We start from the raw sequence: 20,031 nt of genomic DNA, 5'->3' as shown, positions 1-20,031 counted from the left end.
CAATAAATTAGGCAATCTAGAAGAAATGGACACATTTCTGGAAAACCATAAACTACCAAAACTGGAACAGGAAGAAATAGAAAACCCGAACAGGCCGATAACCAGGGAGGAAATTGAAGCAGTCATCAAAAACCAACCAAGAGACAAAAGTCCAGGGCCAGATGGCTTCCCAGGGGAATTCTATCAAAGGTTTAAAGAAGAAACCATACCTATTCTACTAAAGCTGTTTGGAAAGATAGAAAGAGATGAAATACTTCCTAAGTCATTCTATGAGGCCAGCATCACCTTAATTCCAAAACCAGGCAAAGACTCCACCAAAAAGGAGAATTACAGACCAATATCCCTGATGAACACGGATGCAAAAATTCTCAACAAGATACTAGCCAATAGGATCCAACAATACATTAAGAAGATTATTCATCATGACCACGTGGGATTTATGCCTTGGATGCAAGGCTGGTTCAACACTCATAGAGCAATCAACGTGATTCATCATATCAGCAAGAGAAAAAAAGAAGAACCATGTATCCTCTCAATAGATGCAGAGAAAGCATTTGACAAAAGACAGCATCCATTCCTGATCAAAACTCTTCAGAGTGTAGGAATAGAGGGATCTCAGCATCTTAGAAGCCATCTCTGAAAAGCCCACAGCGAATATCATTCTCAATGGGGAAGCACTGGGAGCCTTTACCCTAAGGTCAGGAACGAGACAGGGATGTCCACTCTCAACCACTGCTATTTTTTTTCTTATTATTTTTTTTTTAACCACTGCTATTCAACATAGTACTGGAAGTCCTAGCCTCAGCAATCAGACAACAAAAAGACATTAAAGGCATTCAAATTGTCAAAGAAGAAGTCAAACTCTCCCTCTTCACAGGTGACATGATCCTGTGCATAGAAAACCGAAAAGACACCACCCCAAGATTGCTAGAACTCATACAGCAATTTGGCAGTGTGGCAGGATACAAAATCAATGCCCAGAAATCAGTGGCATTTCTATACACTAACAATGAGACTGAAGAAAGAGAAACTAAGGAGTCAATCCCATTTACAACTGCACCCAAAAGAATAAGATACCTAGGAATAAACCTAACCAAAGAGGTAAAGGGTCTATACCCTAAAAACTACAGAACACTTTTGAAAGAAATTGAGGAAGACACAAAGAGATGGAAAAATATTCCATGCTCATGGATTGGAAGAATTAATATTGTGAAAATACAATGTTACCCGGGGCAATTTGCACATTTAATGCAATCCCTATCAAAATACCATGGACTTTCTTCAGAGAGTTGGAACAAATCATCTTAAGATTTGTGTGGAATCAGAAAAGACCCGAATAGCCAGGGAATATTAAAAAAGAAAACCATAGCTGGGGGCATCACAATGCCAGATTTCAGGTTGTACTACAAAGCTGTGGTCATCAAGACAGTGTGGGACTGGCACAAAAACAGACACAGAGATCAATGGAACAGAATAGAGAATCCAGAAGTGGACCCTCAACTTTATGGTCAACTAATATTCGACAAAGCAGGAAAGACTATCCACCGGAAAAAAGACAGTCTCTTCAATAAATGGTGCTAGGAAAATTGGACATCCACATGCAGAAGAAAGAAACTGGACCATTCTCTCACACCATACTAAAGATAAGCTCAAAATGGATGAAAGATCTAAATGTGAGACAAGAATCCATCCAAATCCTAGAGGAGAACACAGGCAACACCCTTTTTGAACTCAGCCACAGAAACTTCTTGCAAGATACATCCATGAAAGCAAGAGAAACAGAAGCAAAAATGAATTATTGGGACTTCTTCAAGGTAAGAAGCTTTTGCACAGCAAAGGATACAGTCAACAAAACTAAAAGACAACCTACAGAATGGGAGAAGATACTTGCAAATGACATATCAGATAAAGGGCTAGTATCCAAGATCTATAAAGAACTTATTAAACTCAACAGCAAAGAAACAAACAATCCAATCATGAAATGGGCAAAAGACATGAACAGAAATTTCACAGAGGAAGACATAGACATGGCCAACACGCACATGAGAAAATGCTCCACATCACTTGCCATCAGGGAAATACAAATCAAAACCACAATGAGATCCCACCTCACACCAGTGAGAATGGGGAAAATTAACAAGGCAGGAAACCACAAATGTTGGAGAGGATGTGGAGAAAGGGGAACCCTCTTGCACTGTTGGTGGGAATGTGACCTGGTGCAGCCACTCTGGAAAACTGTGTGGAGGTTCCTCAAAGAGTTAAAAATAGACCTGCCCTACGACCCAGCAATTGCACTTCTGGGGATTTACCCCAAAGATACAGATGCACCCCGATGTTTCTAGCAGCAATGTCCACAATAGCCCAACTGTGGAAGGAGCCTCGGTGTCCATCGAAAGATGAATGGATAAAGAAGATGTGGTCTATGTATACAATGGAATATTCCTCAGCCATTAGAAATGACAAATACCCACCATTTGCTTCAATGTGGATGGAACTGGAGGGTATTATGCTGAGTGAAATAAGTCAATCGGAGAAGGACAAACATATGGTCTCATTCATTTGGGGAATATGAAAAATAGTGAAAAGGAATAAAGGGGAAAGGAGAAAAATGAGTGGGAAATATCAGAGAGGGAGATAGAACATGAGAGACTTCTAACTCTGGGAAATGAACAATGGGTGGTGGAAAGCGAGGTGGGCGGAGGTGGTGGGGGTGACTGGGTGAGGGGCACTGAGGGGGGCACTTGATAGGATGAGCACTGGGTGTTATGCTATATGTTGGCAAATTGAACTCCAATAAAAAATAAAAATAAAAAAATAAAAAAATAAAAAAAGAGAAACAAAATCATGCATGCATGTTAAAACAAATTCATGTTACTCAAAAACCAGAAACAACTCAAATGTCCATCAACTGGTGAATGAATCAACTATAGTGTATCTATACAATGGAATAGGAGTCAGCAACAACAAAAAATAAGTCATTGATACATTCAGTAGCATGATGAATTATGTTATCAAAATCTATTGTAAAATGAAAATAGCCAGACAAAAAGAATGCATACTGCATAATTCCATTTATATAACATTCCAGAAAAGACAAAATTATAGGAATGTAACAGGCGCTGGGGTTACAATGAACTGTATGTTTGTGTCTCCTCAAAATTCATATGTTGAAACTGCCCTTCAATGTATTAGAAGGTGTGGCCTTTGGGAGATAATTAGCATCAGACGGGTTCATAATGGTGGAGCCCTCATAAACGGGATTATCTTTGAGAAACAATCCTTTCCTTCCAGGGCCTCTTTGGTCAGATAGGTGTAAATAGAGCAACTGAAGCTCAATTCACTTGTTAGAGGTTCCCTATATATTCCATTACTAAGAGCTCCCTGTGTAGCTTGGCCTTCTGCTCCTGCATTCCATTTCCCAGAGTTAAACATCCTGCTTTGGTCAGCATTACCTTGTGTTCTCTTTGACTCTACTTTACTTTGGATTTTAATTAATTTTTATGTGTAGATTTGTATGTATGGGGCCACTGAATTACCTAAGTCTATCTTATTATTTCACTATTTTCCCTTTCTGAACTCAGATCAGCTAAAGATCACTTTTCCTCAGACACTCCATTAACTAGCTCAACATGTCACCCTGTATTTAACTGTGGGTTAAGATCCCTGTCCCAAATCAGGCTGAATATCTCTAAATCTACTGTGATTTTGAGAAGTAGGTACTTGTATGGCAAGAAAAGCAAGTTTGGGAACCCTTCCTGGCTCTGTTGTTTTGCTTCTCATCTCACATTTGCCCACTGCCTCCATGCTGCCCTCTCAACCCAAGAGTGGCTTGAAACTTATGGAGCTTTTATTGGCACTGAAAAAATGGTGGACTAGGGGATGAGGTAAGAAATACATTTAGGGATAAGCCAACTTTAGGCAGTATAGTGTCGGGATTAGGATCATTTGCTTAGGAGTACAGGGTTTGATTTCTGGTTTTGCCTCTTGCTAGTTATGTGATCTGAGATAAGTAAATGTCTTATTGCCTCAGCTTCTGCTTTTGTAAAATGCATCTGGTAATGTCTACTCCATATAGAGTTAGCATAGTGTGGTGACTAGAAGCATGAACTGTGCCTGGGTTTGGATTTTGGTTTGCCATTCGGCCTTGGGGAAGTTACTTAACCCCTGTGTAATGGCCAACTTCTATATCTCTGTAAAATTAGGGTTCTTAATGGCTATCAAAATAATAGTACCTGTCTCATATGAAATGGTATTATTTCTTATTTGAGGATCCTGAATATTCATTTAGCTGCATTCTCGGAGAAGACCAAAATAAAACTAAAGAGGGATGTGATTCCTGACTCTAAAAGGAGAAATCCAAAAAGAGCTAGAATGCAGGATTTTGATGGCAAAAATAATCCCTTGTATGTGTGTGTGTTATTCTGTATGTTAGTAAATTGAACACCAATAAAAAAATAAATTAAAAAAAAAAAGAAATAAACACTGAATTGTAGATAACAGATAATGTAGGATTAATAGGTTCTCTTTACTCCCATCCAAGAAATCTATTTAATAAAAATAAATAAATAAAAAGAAAAATAAAAGTGGGAGCCAGGTATAGCTTCAAGCCTGGGTGTGCTGGAATGGACCCCCTAAAGTGGCAAAGGGAATGAGGGGTACTAGGACAGCAGAGCTCAGCCCACTGGGAGAGCCCAGCCCTGATGGGACAGACAGGCTGCATCCAGGGAAGGAGAGGATGGAGGTTGGGGGTTTAAGGATCTGCTTCTTCTGTTCATCAAATCCAGTGCAAAACATTGTCAAAGGAAACATTGGAGATTTTGAGAATCAATATTATAAGACAGTGAAAGTAGGTTTTGGTAAGTTTGGAAATTTCTCGTGGAAATAATGATAAGTATATCAAGGAAAAGAGGCTCTCATAGTCAAGCATTTTCCCACTGTGTTATATCAGGAATAACTTTACTTATCTGTCGCCACATAATTTAGATCATCTGTAAAAGACAAGCATCATGCAAATGAAAACTAATATGATGAAATCCTACTTTTCATTGTGATGAGTCAGAGAATATCTAAATTTGAGCAAATGCTCCATTAAGAATGAGTTGCTCATAATTAAGTAAAATGTTTACTCAAGTTTATTGAATAGCATTAGATTAATAAGCATTAAAGAATCAGGTACCAGAGACTAAGAAAAAAAGTTTTTGCAAAAGATGTGAGTAAAAAAAGTTCATCAAAGCAAATGTATGAGTACACCTGAATATCAGCTTTTAAATGCTGTTCATGAATATTCTGTGAACTTAACTCTGGGGATCAATTGAGTGTTATTTATTTTTGTCTATGGCAGTAAATTTCATAAAAGAACTCTTTAAAGGTAGGACCCCATTTCTCTCAATAGTGAGCTTTCAAATGGAAGATCTCTGCTATGAGAGACCTCTGTCTCATAAAGTTCTATGGGTTTCCTAGGCAAGTTTCAAGTCCCCGATGGATGTCTACTTTTCTTGTAAAATGATTGAAGTGAATTCCATCATGTCCTTCTTAACTCAAGCCACATCTTCAGATTTGAGGTTTAATTTTTTATTCCCTCATCTTCTAGGAGAATTTAGCACTAAACAATAGGTAAACTATTAAAAGAAACCTATGTGACTTATTACTAAGCAACTATCCTCAAAGAAACTTTCCTCCATGATGAATAAGAATGCAAAGCCCAAGTATACAGGGTACTATATTTTTTAAAAATCCCAACTTGACCCCATCAGCTTCTGTAGGGCTATTTTTACATGCATTTTCATGCTTGCTTATATGGGGAAGTTCTTTTTCTTGGAAAGATTCATCAAAATACAAAACTAAAACCTAGAGCAGGTTCAGGGTGGAATACAGGTGTCCTTAGTGAGGATATTGGCATCAGTTGATTCTTTTCTTCAGCACTGGAGCTGGTTGAGTTGAAGTAGCATTTTTTCTGTAAAAAAAACAAAAACAAGAGACTTATGTTTAGAGAAAGTCTTACTAGAAACTGGCTTTTCCTTAAAGATGTCAAAAAAGGAATATTGTACCTATTGGCTCCCAATTTAGTTTATTGAGCTACTGAAATCGGTTACCCTTACTCATTTGAAAAGTAATAGTGAAAAACGGTATTTGCCTTAGGAATTTCTCATAAATATAAAATTGCCTCCACTTTGCCCATTAAAGGGAAAACCTTCAGTACATATTGGAATCTGAAAGCCCATGTTATGCCTGACTTACTTCTGTAATATTTTGTTTAGTTTTTGTGTCCATTTGATGGGAGGGTTCAAGCATACAACTGACTTATTCTTCTTCCAAACTCTGGGGGAAAAGAAACAAAAATAAAAATAAAGCATTGTTATATTTTAGTCAATCCTACACTTAAAGAGAGTTAAGTATAAAAATATTCCTGGATGAAGTGAAATTGGAGGTGGGCAGTTTAGCATCTGAAGTATGTGATTTACAGTGTGAAATCTGAGGAATGAGGAAAACACCATTTGCAGAATGGTCGTGTGTGAGCCAGTGGAGCTGAAGATGAAGTTTATAGAATCTCACATGTCAGGGGTTAATGCTTTGCTGACAGTCTTTACATGAATTGGAGGTGGACCAAATAGCTGACTCCAAGATTGGCTCACTTTGAAATCTATATCACAATATCTTCAAAATGTATTTGTCCATTGAGCTTGGGAGAACAAAATAAATTATAGAAAACACTCTCTTGAGAAAATTTTATTTGAAAAAAAATTCAATGAAATTTAATGTAGGAGAGCGACATTTGCATTTTGTTGAACCTCTAGTTAGTGAGTCTTTCACTGCTGTAAGAGATTCAACAACAACGAAAACAACAACAATAATTAATAGCTAATATTGATCAGGTGCTTATAGTGTGTCAATTGCTATGCTCAGCAGGTAACATAAATTATCCCAATTTCACACAAATCCTGTACAAAAGAACTATTATTTCCTTGCATTCATATCAGAAACTTGAGGTTTAGAGAATTTAAATAACTTTTCCAAAACTACACAACAAATGCAATGGTAGAGCAGCATCCAAATGAAGGTTACCTGCCTCCAGAACCCACACTTTTAGCCACCAATCTACATAGGCAGAATCTGAATGGTTATCAGTGCTGGACACGGTGCCAAATGTTTTATCTGCAGTGGAAGACATGAGGTCTCCCAGGTATAGCAATCTGGGACACTCAACTCTCTAACAGGATGGACTTTGAACAAAACAATTTCTTCATATTTACCTTAGTTATGAAATAACAGATAGCAAGGATCCACCCATCTAGCTTTGAAACTCTACCCTAGTAAATGGATCTTAGAGAGGTCAGAGATCATAGCACTGTTAGATTCTTGAGCTGAACCTTCCAATTCAGTTTCTAAGTTTATGATTGAAAATAGATTTCTGACCATCTGAACTCACAATATTTTTATCCGATTGTTATGAGTTTCTCATAATTTCCAGGTTTTGTTTCCATATCTGATTAAAATTCAGAAACAAATTTGGTGAGAAGATTTAAAATCAAATTTAGTTAGAACCTTTATTGGTGAAGACATTAGGAAAAGTATAATGCCTTTTTAATGACAAATTTTCATACATATTTTTAATATCCCACATTTCTTTTTTATAAGTTGAATACAACTAGTGCAAGAAAGACCCATAGCAAAATGGGACAAACAAAAAGCAGTTGCTTACAAATGTATCAAAAGTCTAAAGAAGTCCAAAGGAAGAGCTGTTAATGAAAATGAAGTCAGGGATGCCCTAAGAAAGATGCTTTAACTAATACTTCAAGGTATTGTCACAGGTGGTGACAATATGGTTCATGATAGATATAGGAAGGAGAAATCAAAGTTCCAAGTAGTGATACACAAAAGATCTATAGGCTTTATTTAAAATATTAAGTGTAACAATCCAGCATTGCTTGTACCTCTATTCTATGCTAGGTAAGGGATAAAGCACTGGGAGGAGAGAAACAAATAAATCTGATCCCTGTCTATAGAGAACTTATTTTGTGGTGGGAGTGAAAGGAGAGAGAGAGAGAGAGAGAGAACCACAAACCTGATTATTTCAATATGGTGATGCTATAATAATCACGGCTAACATTTACTAAACATTTATTACATTTATTACTGTGATTTATTACTGTGCTGGACATTTTACTAGGGGCCTTATATGCAATGTGTAAATTCTCATTTGATGTGCCAAGTGCTATGATAGAAGTATCAACAGATTGCTCTAAAGTACTGAAAAGGAAGGGTCACAGAAACAACATTTCAGTAAGAGAAAATACCTACTGAATTTCTTGCAATCATTACTGTCCCCTTAGCCTAACTCTTCAATCAAAGATGATCTTAAAGCTAAAGGACACTTCCATAAAACAGATGTTTGGACTAAGAACGATTGTGGATACTTATTTTCTTGCTCTTTAACTTCTGGGGAACAAAGTGTTTACTTCTGCTGGCAATTGAATTTGGTAGAGAGAAGAGGCTTGATGGGATAACACCTGGCAGAGTCCTGGTTCTGTCCCTTTCTAGTGATATGCCTTAGTTAACCTCCCTAAGTCTCAGTTTCTGCTTCTATAGAGGAGCGATAACAGTAGACATAACTTAATTGGGCTGTTAAAGGACTAAGATGGGTGAATGTGCACAAAGCACTTAGCTCAGGACCCCTGCAAAGTAGGTACTTAATATTACTGAGTCTTATTATTATCTTGAGAATTGTTAGCAACTCTCAAAGTAAATCACTTTGAGATTCTTGCGTAAGAATACTATGCTGTATACCTGAAACTAATGCAATATTGTGTGTCAACAGTACTTAAAAAATACTATATGGTTGGGCAGCCTGGGAGGCCCAGCGGTTTCGTGTCACCTTCAGCCCGGGGTGTGATCCTGGAGACCCGGGATGGAGTCCCACATCAGGCTCCCTGCATGGAGCCTGCTTCTCCCTCTGCCTCTCTCTCTTTTTCTCTCTGTGTCTGTCATGAATAAATAAATAAAATCTTTTAAAAAGTACTATATGGAAACATTTGATCTGATTTTCTTTTGTGTGTGTGTGTCTTTTTTTTTATTTAAGTTTGATTTGCCAACATATAGTATAACACCCAGTGCTCATTCCATCAAGTGCCCTCCTCAGTGTCCGTCACCCGGTCACCCCATCCCCCCCCCGCCCGCCTCCCCTTCCATAACCCTTTGTTCGTTTCCCAGATTTGCTCTGATTTTCATGGGGAGAATAGAATAACATACATTTTTCTCCTGCAACTTACATGATTTCTCTTTTTGGGCACCCATTCCCAGGAGGGAAGATCTGAAGCCTTTCAATGAGCTGGATGGGGATAATGCCTGAGATCTCTTGGATGCATTTACACTTTAAATTTGTGTTGTAGGCCTCCAGAACACCTGCAAACACAATCAGATATTTTAATCCCTTTGGTATAATTTGAATTTAATTACTAATCTTTCATACAGAGCATTTGAAGATTTAAAAATTTTAAGTCAGCGCTTTCACCCAGATGCTTTTAGTTTGTGTATTTCTGCCTGTCTTGGTTTATTTTCAAATATTGTCTACCAAAATCTTAAAAATAAAATCAGCTTTCTAAAAACATAACACTTATTGAAATTAGTAGTGTTTACTGGTGCTCAGGTAATTATCTAAATAATAAAATTTAAGAACCACCACTACGGGGACTTACAACTCAGTTTAATTAATACAGTGTAAAGTCAACTGATCTTCCCTCCAAACACATAAAAACCAAAGATATGAATTCCTTACAGTGTCCCCAGAGCAATAAGAAGCTGTAACAGAGTTCTTGTTCTTATCATGTTCAAACCAACCCCTCTCCCCCATCTCTCTGAGGAACTTACATGGAAGATATTTTTTGTTTTTGTATAATATGCTGGTCCTCCATATGTTGCAAATCATTACCAACCAAAGGCCAATAATAAAAATTCAAGATTATTTTTATTCACAACACAGGTCATTAGTACTAGATACTTTTATAAGTAATCTAGGTCATTAGTACTAGATACTTTCATAAGTAATCTATTTCAGGTATTTTAATGAATTCCACCCTCTTTAAACTTACTGCCTACCACCATGCTTGACATGCTTCACCCCAAATAAAAGAGACCTGGCTCCCAAGGCATTTATAGTTTGGAGGAGAAAACCAATGAACAAAGACTGAAATGTCACAGAACATTGTATTTTACACCCAAGATGGGATGCATAATAGAGGAACTTGCCAGGGTAATGGGAAAGCTTTATGGAGTAAAGGAAGACAAAGGTCTTGAAGAATAAAAATAGCATGTGAAGCAAATTAAAATTGAAAAACAATTCCTTGTACCTTAAGAACAAAAATTGGTCTTTTACACCTGAGCAGAGTATATCATTCTGTACATGCCTCGGATTTCTTCAGCTATATAAAAACATACAATTTCAATTAGATATTTATCTATTTATGCAAACACAGTCACCCAATTTAGACTTAGAAGTTTGCTTCTTTGCAGAAAGCATGGACTGAAGTACCCGTGTTGTGCTTACAATGGCTCATGTCAAAGCCTAGCGGTATAGAATTGTGCCAAACATTCCCTGCAGGAGACCAACCAGTTGAGGTCAATTATCTTTAAACCTTATAAATGGTTTAGTCAGGGGTAGCATTGAAAGGCAGAGCAAAGAAGATATACACAGAAAGAATTAGTTGTAGCAGAGCTGAATCTGAAAAAGACCAGGAATAGATAAACCAAGTATAAGTCTCATGGACACTGGATTTCAGTATTTCCCTCTATGGATAAGAATCTTAATGTTACATGCTTCTAGCCTCTAAGAGTTAAATCTCTAAGCACCTTACTTTTAGAAACCTAGGAGCAGTTGAGTAGTATCCCCCCCCCAGTCATATTGCTCCCCATTTTCTAATTAAAAAAGAAAAAGAAAGAAATGGTTGAAGACTATTTCTGCACAAAGCACAATGACAAGGTAAGTGAAAGTTCTCACCATGGACAGCAGGGAGGCTGCAGACCAGCAGCATGAGAAGCAGAGATCCCAGGGTGAACCTCATTCTGCCTCAAGGTGGAGTTCAGACTTCAGCTCTGGGTCTAAACTGTGGGCTCTGAGCACAGGGACTTCTATTTATTTATGCCAGTGAGGGCCCTCCCACCGCCTTTGTCTCCAATAGGTCAGCTGTGTCATCATTTTTAAAAGTCCCCAAATATTGCTGAGTTTGCTTTTTTTGAACTCCCCTTGCAAATTTTATGAATTGGCTTCAGAGCACTATAAGCGTAATGAAATATTTCTTGATAATGTAGACTATAAATGGCAGGGATGCTGCAAAAATTTGAGGGTGGGAAGAGGGAAAAGACTGGCATTTGCACAACACACTCTTTAGGATCCTTCTCTGTGATCGTAGTTTTGATTGCTACTTTCAGTGAAGGGTCAGAAGGCTTTCTCAATGAATTTGAATAAGTGCGCCAGGAAATTAGGGACTCTGTCAAGCACATCCTTGTGCCCCTGTCCCTTGTAAGAAAGTCTATCCTTTGGCAGATGCTCAATAAATATTTGCAGATCTAATGAATGTTTCCTTATGTATAGATTTCTATGCTGACTAGGTTACAGTTTTTCTACCGGACTTTCCCACCTTTTATTTCATTATCTGAAATATATAATTTATCTGAAATATATAATTACTTGTGTAATTTGACCATTGTGGAAATCCTGGACAGGGTATGTGTCTCCTCATTGGTGTGCCTGTGTCTTGATGAAGGAAAGGAGGCAACAGCTTTGAGGAAGAGAATCTTTCTGTCTCTGGTATGCAGGTTCTCGAGTTTGAAAGCCAGGTGTCAATGGAGGGTGTCATTAAAATTTCATCAGATGCTAAAGTCAATATGTGGGTTGGTCCCTTGGGAAGCTGATGCTAAGATGGATGTTAGAGTAAAAGAAGTTTCTTTTGTTGTTGTTTTCAAAATGACTCCTGTGATAGATAAAAGCGGGAGCGTAGGTAGGCAGGGAGAGCCTCAGACTGCCGGGCTGATCCAAAGCAGTCTGCCACAAATTAATGGGGATATCTTGAGAAAAGAATGTCTACTCGAAGAGCCCCACCATGGGCAGAAGTATCCAGGTCCTACCACCCCTGCCATGCTCAGTCATTGGAGCTTCTCAGAAACATCATGGTCTCTGGTAGAATGCTCAAGCAGATCCTGGGGATGTTAGCAGCTGCAGGCTGTCAGCTAACCGTACTTCTCACAGCTGGCCAGCAAGTTTCTTTAAAGGAGATCTGATCAATGATCCTCCGGGGCTGTCACACAGGGCCATTAACTAGAGGTTAAGAGCACAAACTATGGAGTCACCCAGTCAATGACTTTGGACAGGTCACTTAATTTATCTATGGCTCCTATTTACCAGTTTTCACTTGGGGATAATACTAATTTTAAAGGATTGTTTGGAGAATGAAATCATACAGTACATGTAGAGTTCTTGGTAGTGTGCCTGACACATGTAATATATTCAATAGATAGCCTTTTTGTGCATTCATCCATCTATCCATCCATTATCAATTAGGTCTTGACTAATTTCTACTCTAAAACCCACATGTACACACTTCAAAGGTAAATATCCCTAGGATAAACCACCATCTGGTTTATCTTTTCAAAATCTGCTTGGTCTTCTTCATTGTTTCTCCTAAATCACGACTGCTCTTCTTTGCCTTCCCATACTTTTGCTGACTCACAGACACAAACACATGTACTTGTGTACACACACATCTAAACACCGTAATACACCAAAATTTGTTTCTTTTGAAAACAGCCAATTTCTGACCATGTCTCATTCATTTTACCCTTGTACAATTTGATCTTGGGATGCAAGTATAGCAGTTTTACATTTGCCTCTGTTATATGTACCATATATCTCCCTGTTAGAGCAAAAATGAGTAATGCTGACAATAACAGGAAGAACATAGCAACAAAGGTCCTGAAGAGGACTCTGAATAAATCTAGGAAATTCTACAGTTGGATCTTGTTAAAATAGGATCAGTGGGTCAAGGAGCTAATTCTAGAGCAATTCTAAAGTTTGATTTTGGTCCTTTTAATGCCCAGAATTCCGGATCTAGCTTATACTGACTAAAGGAGTCTTATATCTGCCTGCCCAAGATGGGACTGGAGGTTGGGCAGATTTCTGATAGCCAGATGATTCTAGAAGCTTCAAGTATGACTCTCCATGATCTCATTTATAGCAGGGGGCAAAAATTGCAAAGAGTCTGAATCCAAGAAAAATATTTGAACCAATGGATTTAGGGCCCAAAGGGATTTTATTTTTAAAATAGCTCTTATAGATACTTTTGTTTAAAAACAAAAACTATGTGGTGCCTGGGTGGCTTAGTAGGTTTAACGTCTGCCTTTGGCTCAAGTTATGATCCCAGGGTCCTGGGATGAGTCCCCAAGTGGGGCTCCCCACTCAGGGGGGAATCTTCTCCCTCTTTCTCTGTCCTTCCCCCTCTCATTTTGCCCCTTTCCCTCTTCCTGCTCCTGCTCCCACTGCTCCTGCTCCTCCTGCTTACTGCTCTCTCTCAAATAAATAAATAAAATCTTAAAAAAAACCCCACAAATGTGATGAGCACTGATTGTTATACACAACTGATGAATTATTGAATACTACACCTGAAACTACTGATGTACTATGTGTTGGCTAAATGAATTTAAATAAAAAATAAAATCAAAGTAAAAAAACATAAAAACATATGCCTTGATTTATAACCTGATTTTTATGATCAGATATATGAAAACAGGGAAAATGAGAAAATTATGAGGAGGGCTTTTCACCCTGACTTTGGAAATAAACTGGATTTTCTCCCCACACCAAGAAAAACTGAGTAGTCTTGAGCATCTTGGTACTCATGGTCCATGGACTAGCACCATCAGCTTCACCTGAGAGGTTGTTAAAAATGCAGAATATCAGGCCATTTTAACAGGATCCCTAGGTGATTTAAATGCACCTTAGTCTGAGAAGCACTGGTAGGTAGCAGAGCATGAGTCACATGCATATTCAAATTGTATGCAGAGAAATGTTTGCCCAAGTCATCTTCTCAGGGTTTTGATGTACAAATCCCTCAGAGTGTACAGGACAAACGTGCCCATGGACAGCTAGCTGTAGACCAGTGATATCCATAAGAAAGACATTCTCAGGATATCAAAAAATGAAATGTCACTAAAATAGAGAGGTAGCAAAACTGGCCAAAATATCTACCATTCTAGCTAGCCAATAGGCATTGAACAGAGGACCTATCTTAAAGTTAAAAATGATTAAAGGATAAAATTCTTATAATTTTAAGTAGTTTGTAATATAATAGAAGATAAGACAAAGGCCACTCTGATCAAATTGAGAACATTTTCTTGCCATTAAAATCATTATTAAAAAAGCAACTCAAATTAAAAACAGTAACTTAATTCATTCCATTAACGAATGTTTTATCCTGCTGAAAATCTGATATCTATTTGCTTCCAACAGATTGCTGGCAGGTTCTGAAATCAGACTATCTGGGTTTGTATCCCCCTGCACTTACTTGCCCTATTATAATACTCAAGGCTCAGTTCTTCCTGCATTAATTGTATTAATTATTATAATATCTTCTTAGAGAGTTCTATAAGGAACATACTGCCAGGAAAGTGCTTTGCTCAGTATTTGGGCAAATAGCAAACACTAATAAATGCTAGTTTTTTTTTACCTTTATGAAAATACAAAAATGTATTAGTTTTAAATTTTTCTATTTTAATTTAATTTAAGTTTATTTTATCGTGGTAAGAATGCAGCATGAGATCTACTCTTTTAACAAATTTTTAAGTGTACCATACAGTATGGTTGACTATAAGTACAATGTACAGCAGATCTTTGGATCTTATTTATATATATATATATTTTTTATGAAGTAACTTTGACTTAGTTTGTATGTCAAGCTCCTGATATGAATTAAAATGTCATTTAGGTTTCCGTTGGACATTTATGATACCTTGAATTTAAAGGTCCCCCGGTCAAAAAGCTGTTCCTCTTTGAAACTGGTCACCCACACTTTCTTTTTTACCCACTTTCAACAAAAATATTGATCTATTTTCCCTAAGGAGGTACCCATGAAAGTTTGTATTAGTTACAAATGTACTGAAGTCTTACAAAGAAGGCGTCTTACCTTTCATCATCAATTTGATCTCAACTGAATTGCCTACAACAGTCTGTTGTTCACCAGATAATGACTTTAAGACCTGTATCTGTAGAAAAGGTATTTTTCAAACGTAGTTAAATTACCATTTCAAGTTTTGGTCGAGTTCAGCTCAAAAATAGTGAATCCCGGACAAAGCTAAAATGAGCCCAAAACTCTTTTCCTCCTATTAGGATGATGATTTGCCAGAAGATTGCTAGGTGGCAGCATTACTTACAAAAACAGCTTGCTGGAAGGGAAAGGCCTATCTTCAGGTAAAGACCATTCATTGCTGATAAGAGGGCTGTGTTACATATTATTTCAACATTCAAATTAGATATTTGATTTGGTTTATTGCTTTTTAAAAATATATTGAGGTTTGAGATTTTTTGAGTAGGTTGAAATGTTAATCAAAGAGGAGAGAAAAACCCCTAAAAATCTGAAGTAATCTAACAAATTCTGAGCCAAATCCAACTTCCTGGCCCCAAAGTTTGCAAAATCAGATGCATCAGTTCCCTGGCAGGCAATCACATTAGACCTCAGTAGAGCTGGGTGCAAACTTTCTGCAGTTAGGAAGTTTTTAGAGAATAGTGAGGCTACCACACACCAGTGTCAAAGTGTAGTTAAGTTTTTCAGCCTCTTAAAGCACAGCACAGTGAACATTAACAAATAGTCCGCTTCTTTCTTTCATTCAGATTCCATAATATACATATTATTTCATCATCTGCCCTTTCCACTGAGCATATCTCTATGTTAGAACTATGTATTGAGTCCTTGATGTTATAAATAAAATTCAGTGGTTGAATTTTCCAGCAAGAGCTCCCCTATTTATTTTTGAAAGTTTTCAACATATCTCTGTTCTTTTAATAACCACTGGTCCTGAGACCTCAGGTGCCCCCAGGCAATCCCCTTGGCCTCACATTCCTCTTTGTCAGTATCTTCCCTTTTTCTAACCAGACATTAAGGTCCTCTTCTCACTGGACACACTCTCCTTAGGCAAGCATGTCTTTTCCCTGCTTCAAATTTAGATGCAACTCCACTCACATTGGTATCTATCCAATAGCCTACTGGCCATTTCTTCATGGAGATCTCTAAGATCTCTCCAGCCCATCATATTCAAAACTGAACTTAGTTTCTCCAAAATCTGCTCTACCTCCAGTATTCTCAGTCTTAGTAAATGGTATTATCATCCACCCAGTTGCACAGAAGCCAGTGAATCATCTTTCCTTCATTTATCTTAATCTTGTTCTCCAAAGCTGCCATTTGTATCCGTTAAAGTGTCTTGGCTTTGTCCACTTTTCTCCACTGTCATTGCTACTCCCTATTCTAAGCCACCATTGTCTGTTGTTAGGCCTATTACAATAGCCTGCTAACTGCTCTCTTCCCATCCTATTTTATGCAAGGACTCCAGTTTTGGATTCTAAATGAATATTCCCTTTCTCATTAGCAGTCCCTGAATATTTTCTATGTTTTTCTTTAGCTCTACTACTATGGCACTATTTCTATTTATTCTTAGTAAATAGAAATAGATGGGCTAGAGATGGAACGTGAATATTTTTTGAAGCTTAGAATTGGGCAATACCCTACCTCCTCCTGAGTAGAACATATTTACTGTGGATTCTCAACTTATTGGTATATAATGAAGAAAAATATCCCCAATAATCTTGACTCTACTATATTGACACTCACTTTCCTGGTTTGTAGGACATCTTTCACCTAGCATAATATCCTCTGGATACATCCATGTTGTTGCAAATGGCAAGATCTCATTCTTTTTATGGCTGAGTAATATTCCAGTGTGTGTGTGTGTGTGTGTGTGTGTGTTTGTGTGTGTATCTTTAACCATCTGTGGATGGACACTTGGATTACTTCTATATATTGCCTATTGTAAATAATGCTGCAATAAAATAGGGATATATATAGCCTTTTGATTTGTAATTTCATTTTCTTTGGGTAAATACCCAGTAGTTGAATTGTTGGATCATATATTATTTCCATTTTCACTTTTTGCGTGGAATCTCCATACTGTTTTCCACAGTAGCTGTACAAGTTTGCATTCCCACCAATAGAGCTCTAGCTTTCCCTTTTTTCTACATCCTTGTTGACACTTATTATTTCTTCTCTTTTGGATACTAGCCATTTGGACAGGTGTGAGGTGATAGCTCACTGTAGTTTTGATTTGCATCTCCCTAATGATTAATGACGTTAAGCATCTTTTCAAGTGTCTGTGCCCTCTTTGTATAGAAAAATGTCTTTTCAGATCCTCTGCCCATTTTTAAGTTGATTGCTTGTTTTTTGGTGTTGAGTTTTATAAGTTCTTTACGTATTTTGGATATTAATCCCTTGTCAGATATATCATTTGGAATATCTTCTCCTATTTAGTGGGTGGCCTTTTCATTTTGCTGATGTTTTTCTTCGCTGTGCAAAAGCTTTTTGTTTTGGTGTAATCCCACTAGTTTAATTTTGCTTTTGTTTCCCTTCCTTCAGAATATATATCTAGAAAAATGCTGCTAAGGCCAATGTCATAGAGATTACTGCCTAGGTTTTCATTCAAGAGTTTCATGGTAAGTCAATCGGAGAAGGACAATCATTATATGATTTCACTCATATGGGGAATATAAGAAATAGTGAAAGGGATTATAGGGGAAAAGAAGGAAAATGAGTGTGAAAATTAGAGAGAGAGACGAACCATGAGAGACTCCTAACTCTGGGAAATGAACAAGGAGAAGTGGAAGGGGAGGCAGGTCGGGGGATGGGGTGATTGGGTGACGGGCACTGAGGAGGGCACTTGATGGGATGAGCACTGGGTGTTATACTATATGTTGGCAAATCAAACCTCAATTTAAAAATATTTTAAAAAGAGTTTTATGGTTTTAGATCTCACACTTAGGTCTTTAATCCATTTTGAGTTTGTTTTTGTATATTATGTGAGAAAGTTTCATTCTTTTGGATGTAGCTGTCCAGTTTTCCCAGAACCATTAATTGAAGAGACTATCTTTTCCCCATTGTATATTCTTGCTTCTTTTGTTATATATTAGTTGACCATGTAAGCATGGGTTTATTTCTGGGCTCTCTACCCAATGGAATATTTCAGTTCTGTTGACCTATGTGTATATTTTTATGCCACTACCATAGCTTGGTAGTATCTGTTGAAATCTGGGAAAGCAACATTTTTTTTTAATATGACAAAGTCCATAAAGAAGTAGCATGGAATAGTCAATTCCCCATCCCCATCCAAGCTAAAAAAACTATTTGGGACCATTAATAGATGGTTAGAGTACCAAGTTGAGGACCCTTTTGTGATAACATCTCTGGCTTGTTTGGAGTCCAAAAGACATTGTCTTAGGAAGTAGAACAGAGAACTGGATAGAGGCCATTTTCCTTACTGTGCTGCAGATAGGGAAAAGGCCTGAGACTATGAACACTCAGGGTGACAGAGCACCTCCTCAGAAGGCCCTTGCAGGGCAGCTGTGATGGGTCCTGGCAAGGGAGCTAGAGCAAAAATCACTGACAGTCTTGTTACATATCTCGCAGAAACCAGTAGCATGCTTTTTGGGGGTGGTGGGTGGAAGTCCTATAGACAAGCAGGTCAAAGTTTTGGAAGTGTAATATCAATACATACAAGGCTACATTTATATCAAAGGCTGTGGCTTTCACACTTTTATGTTACATTCCTCTGTGAGTCATGAACAAAGAAAAGCTTATTAAATCTCCTTATATGGTTCGTTTTATTTAAAATCCCTGTGTCAACTAAATCACTATCATTGCTCTGTTATTGCTTTCAAATGAACAAACAACTGGGTATCTACCACATGTCAGGCATTATGCAATGTGCATTTTAAAAAAAGGTATGGCCCATGCCCTGTGAAAATCAGCCAAAAATTTATTACCTAAAAAAAAAAAAAAAAAAAAAAAAATTATTACCTTTACTGCATACACTTGGGTTTCTAAGTGCAACACATGTTGGCCCAGAGTTTAAAAGCACAAACTAACATTACTTCTTTTTTAGAGATTTTATTTATTTATTTGGGAGAGAGTATACAAGCAGGGGGCAGAGAGGAGGCAGAGGGAGAGGGAGAAGCAGATTCCCCGCTGAGCAGGCAGCCCAACATGGGGCTCAATCCCAGGGCCCTGAGCTGAAGGCTGATGCTTAACTGACCGAGCCACCCAGGTGCCTCTAACCAGCATGACTTTTACTCAGAATGATTGAAATATTCTAGTACAACATTTTGTGTGTGTGTGTCAATTATGAAGTATAGGATATCTTAGAGAACTCAAAAGCAGCTGCTGCTCAGAATAAATTGAGTGAACAGAAATTTGAGTCATGTCCATAGACCTATCTGCCTCAATGATATGCAAAAAGGGTTTGTTTCATTGGTTTAAAAATATGCTGGTAAATGCTTTTAAACCAGCTTTCTGGAAATAATAAGTTCTGACTTGTGGCTTTTGCCACCCACATAAGGTCAGTGAACGTGGAGTTGGGTATTGAGGAGCAACTGGAGCTCACCAGCACTAGCACACTACGGACCTGCCCAGCTGCTTGTCAACAGAGCCAGAGCACTGTCCCTGGGACCCATGACATGAAGTGTTTATTCTGTGCCTGGACACTCATCTTAGCAGAAGTCTGGGTGAGCTGTGCTGCTCTCTACAGGTGGATGTCCAGAAGGAAGTTTTTGAGCTATGCTTTAATGACAAAGCTGACAAAATGGATGACTTTGATCATCAGTATAAATATCAGTGGAATCCTTGACCAGGCCCCTGTCTCAACATTTTGACTGTCATCCCAGTTTGTGGAGAAGACAAACTGGCATTAATGATCTTGTCCTTCATAGAAATAATGCTACCAGGGCCTTTG

At 37.9% G+C, this 20,031-nt stretch overlaps 1 protein-coding gene across 1 annotated transcript; it reads right to left on the bottom strand.

The window, feature by feature from the left end:
* Positions 1–5,109: 5,109 nt before the first annotated feature.
* Positions 5,110–11,134, bottom strand: CXCL13 (C-X-C motif chemokine ligand 13). The gene is made up of 4 exons (XM_072809985.1): positions 10,991–11,134; positions 9,267–9,399; positions 6,238–6,318; positions 5,110–5,953 (listed from the first exon to the last, which is right to left on the bottom strand). The coding sequence occupies exons 1-4, from the start codon at positions 11,052–11,054 to the stop codon at positions 5,899–5,901; spliced, it is 333 nt and encodes a 110-aa protein (XP_072666086.1). The 5' UTR covers positions 11,055–11,134; the 3' UTR covers positions 5,110–5,898.
* Positions 11,135–20,031: the final 8,897 nt, after the last annotated feature.

This window comes from Canis lupus, chromosome 33 (genome assembly GCF_048164855.1).
Source record: "Canis lupus baileyi chromosome 33, mCanLup2.hap1, whole genome shotgun sequence".
In the NCBI taxonomy this organism is placed as follows: Eukaryota; Metazoa; Chordata; class Mammalia; order Carnivora; family Canidae; genus Canis; species Canis lupus.
Note: the sequence above shows the minus strand (reverse complement) of the source record. Positions and strands in the feature narration are given on the sequence as shown.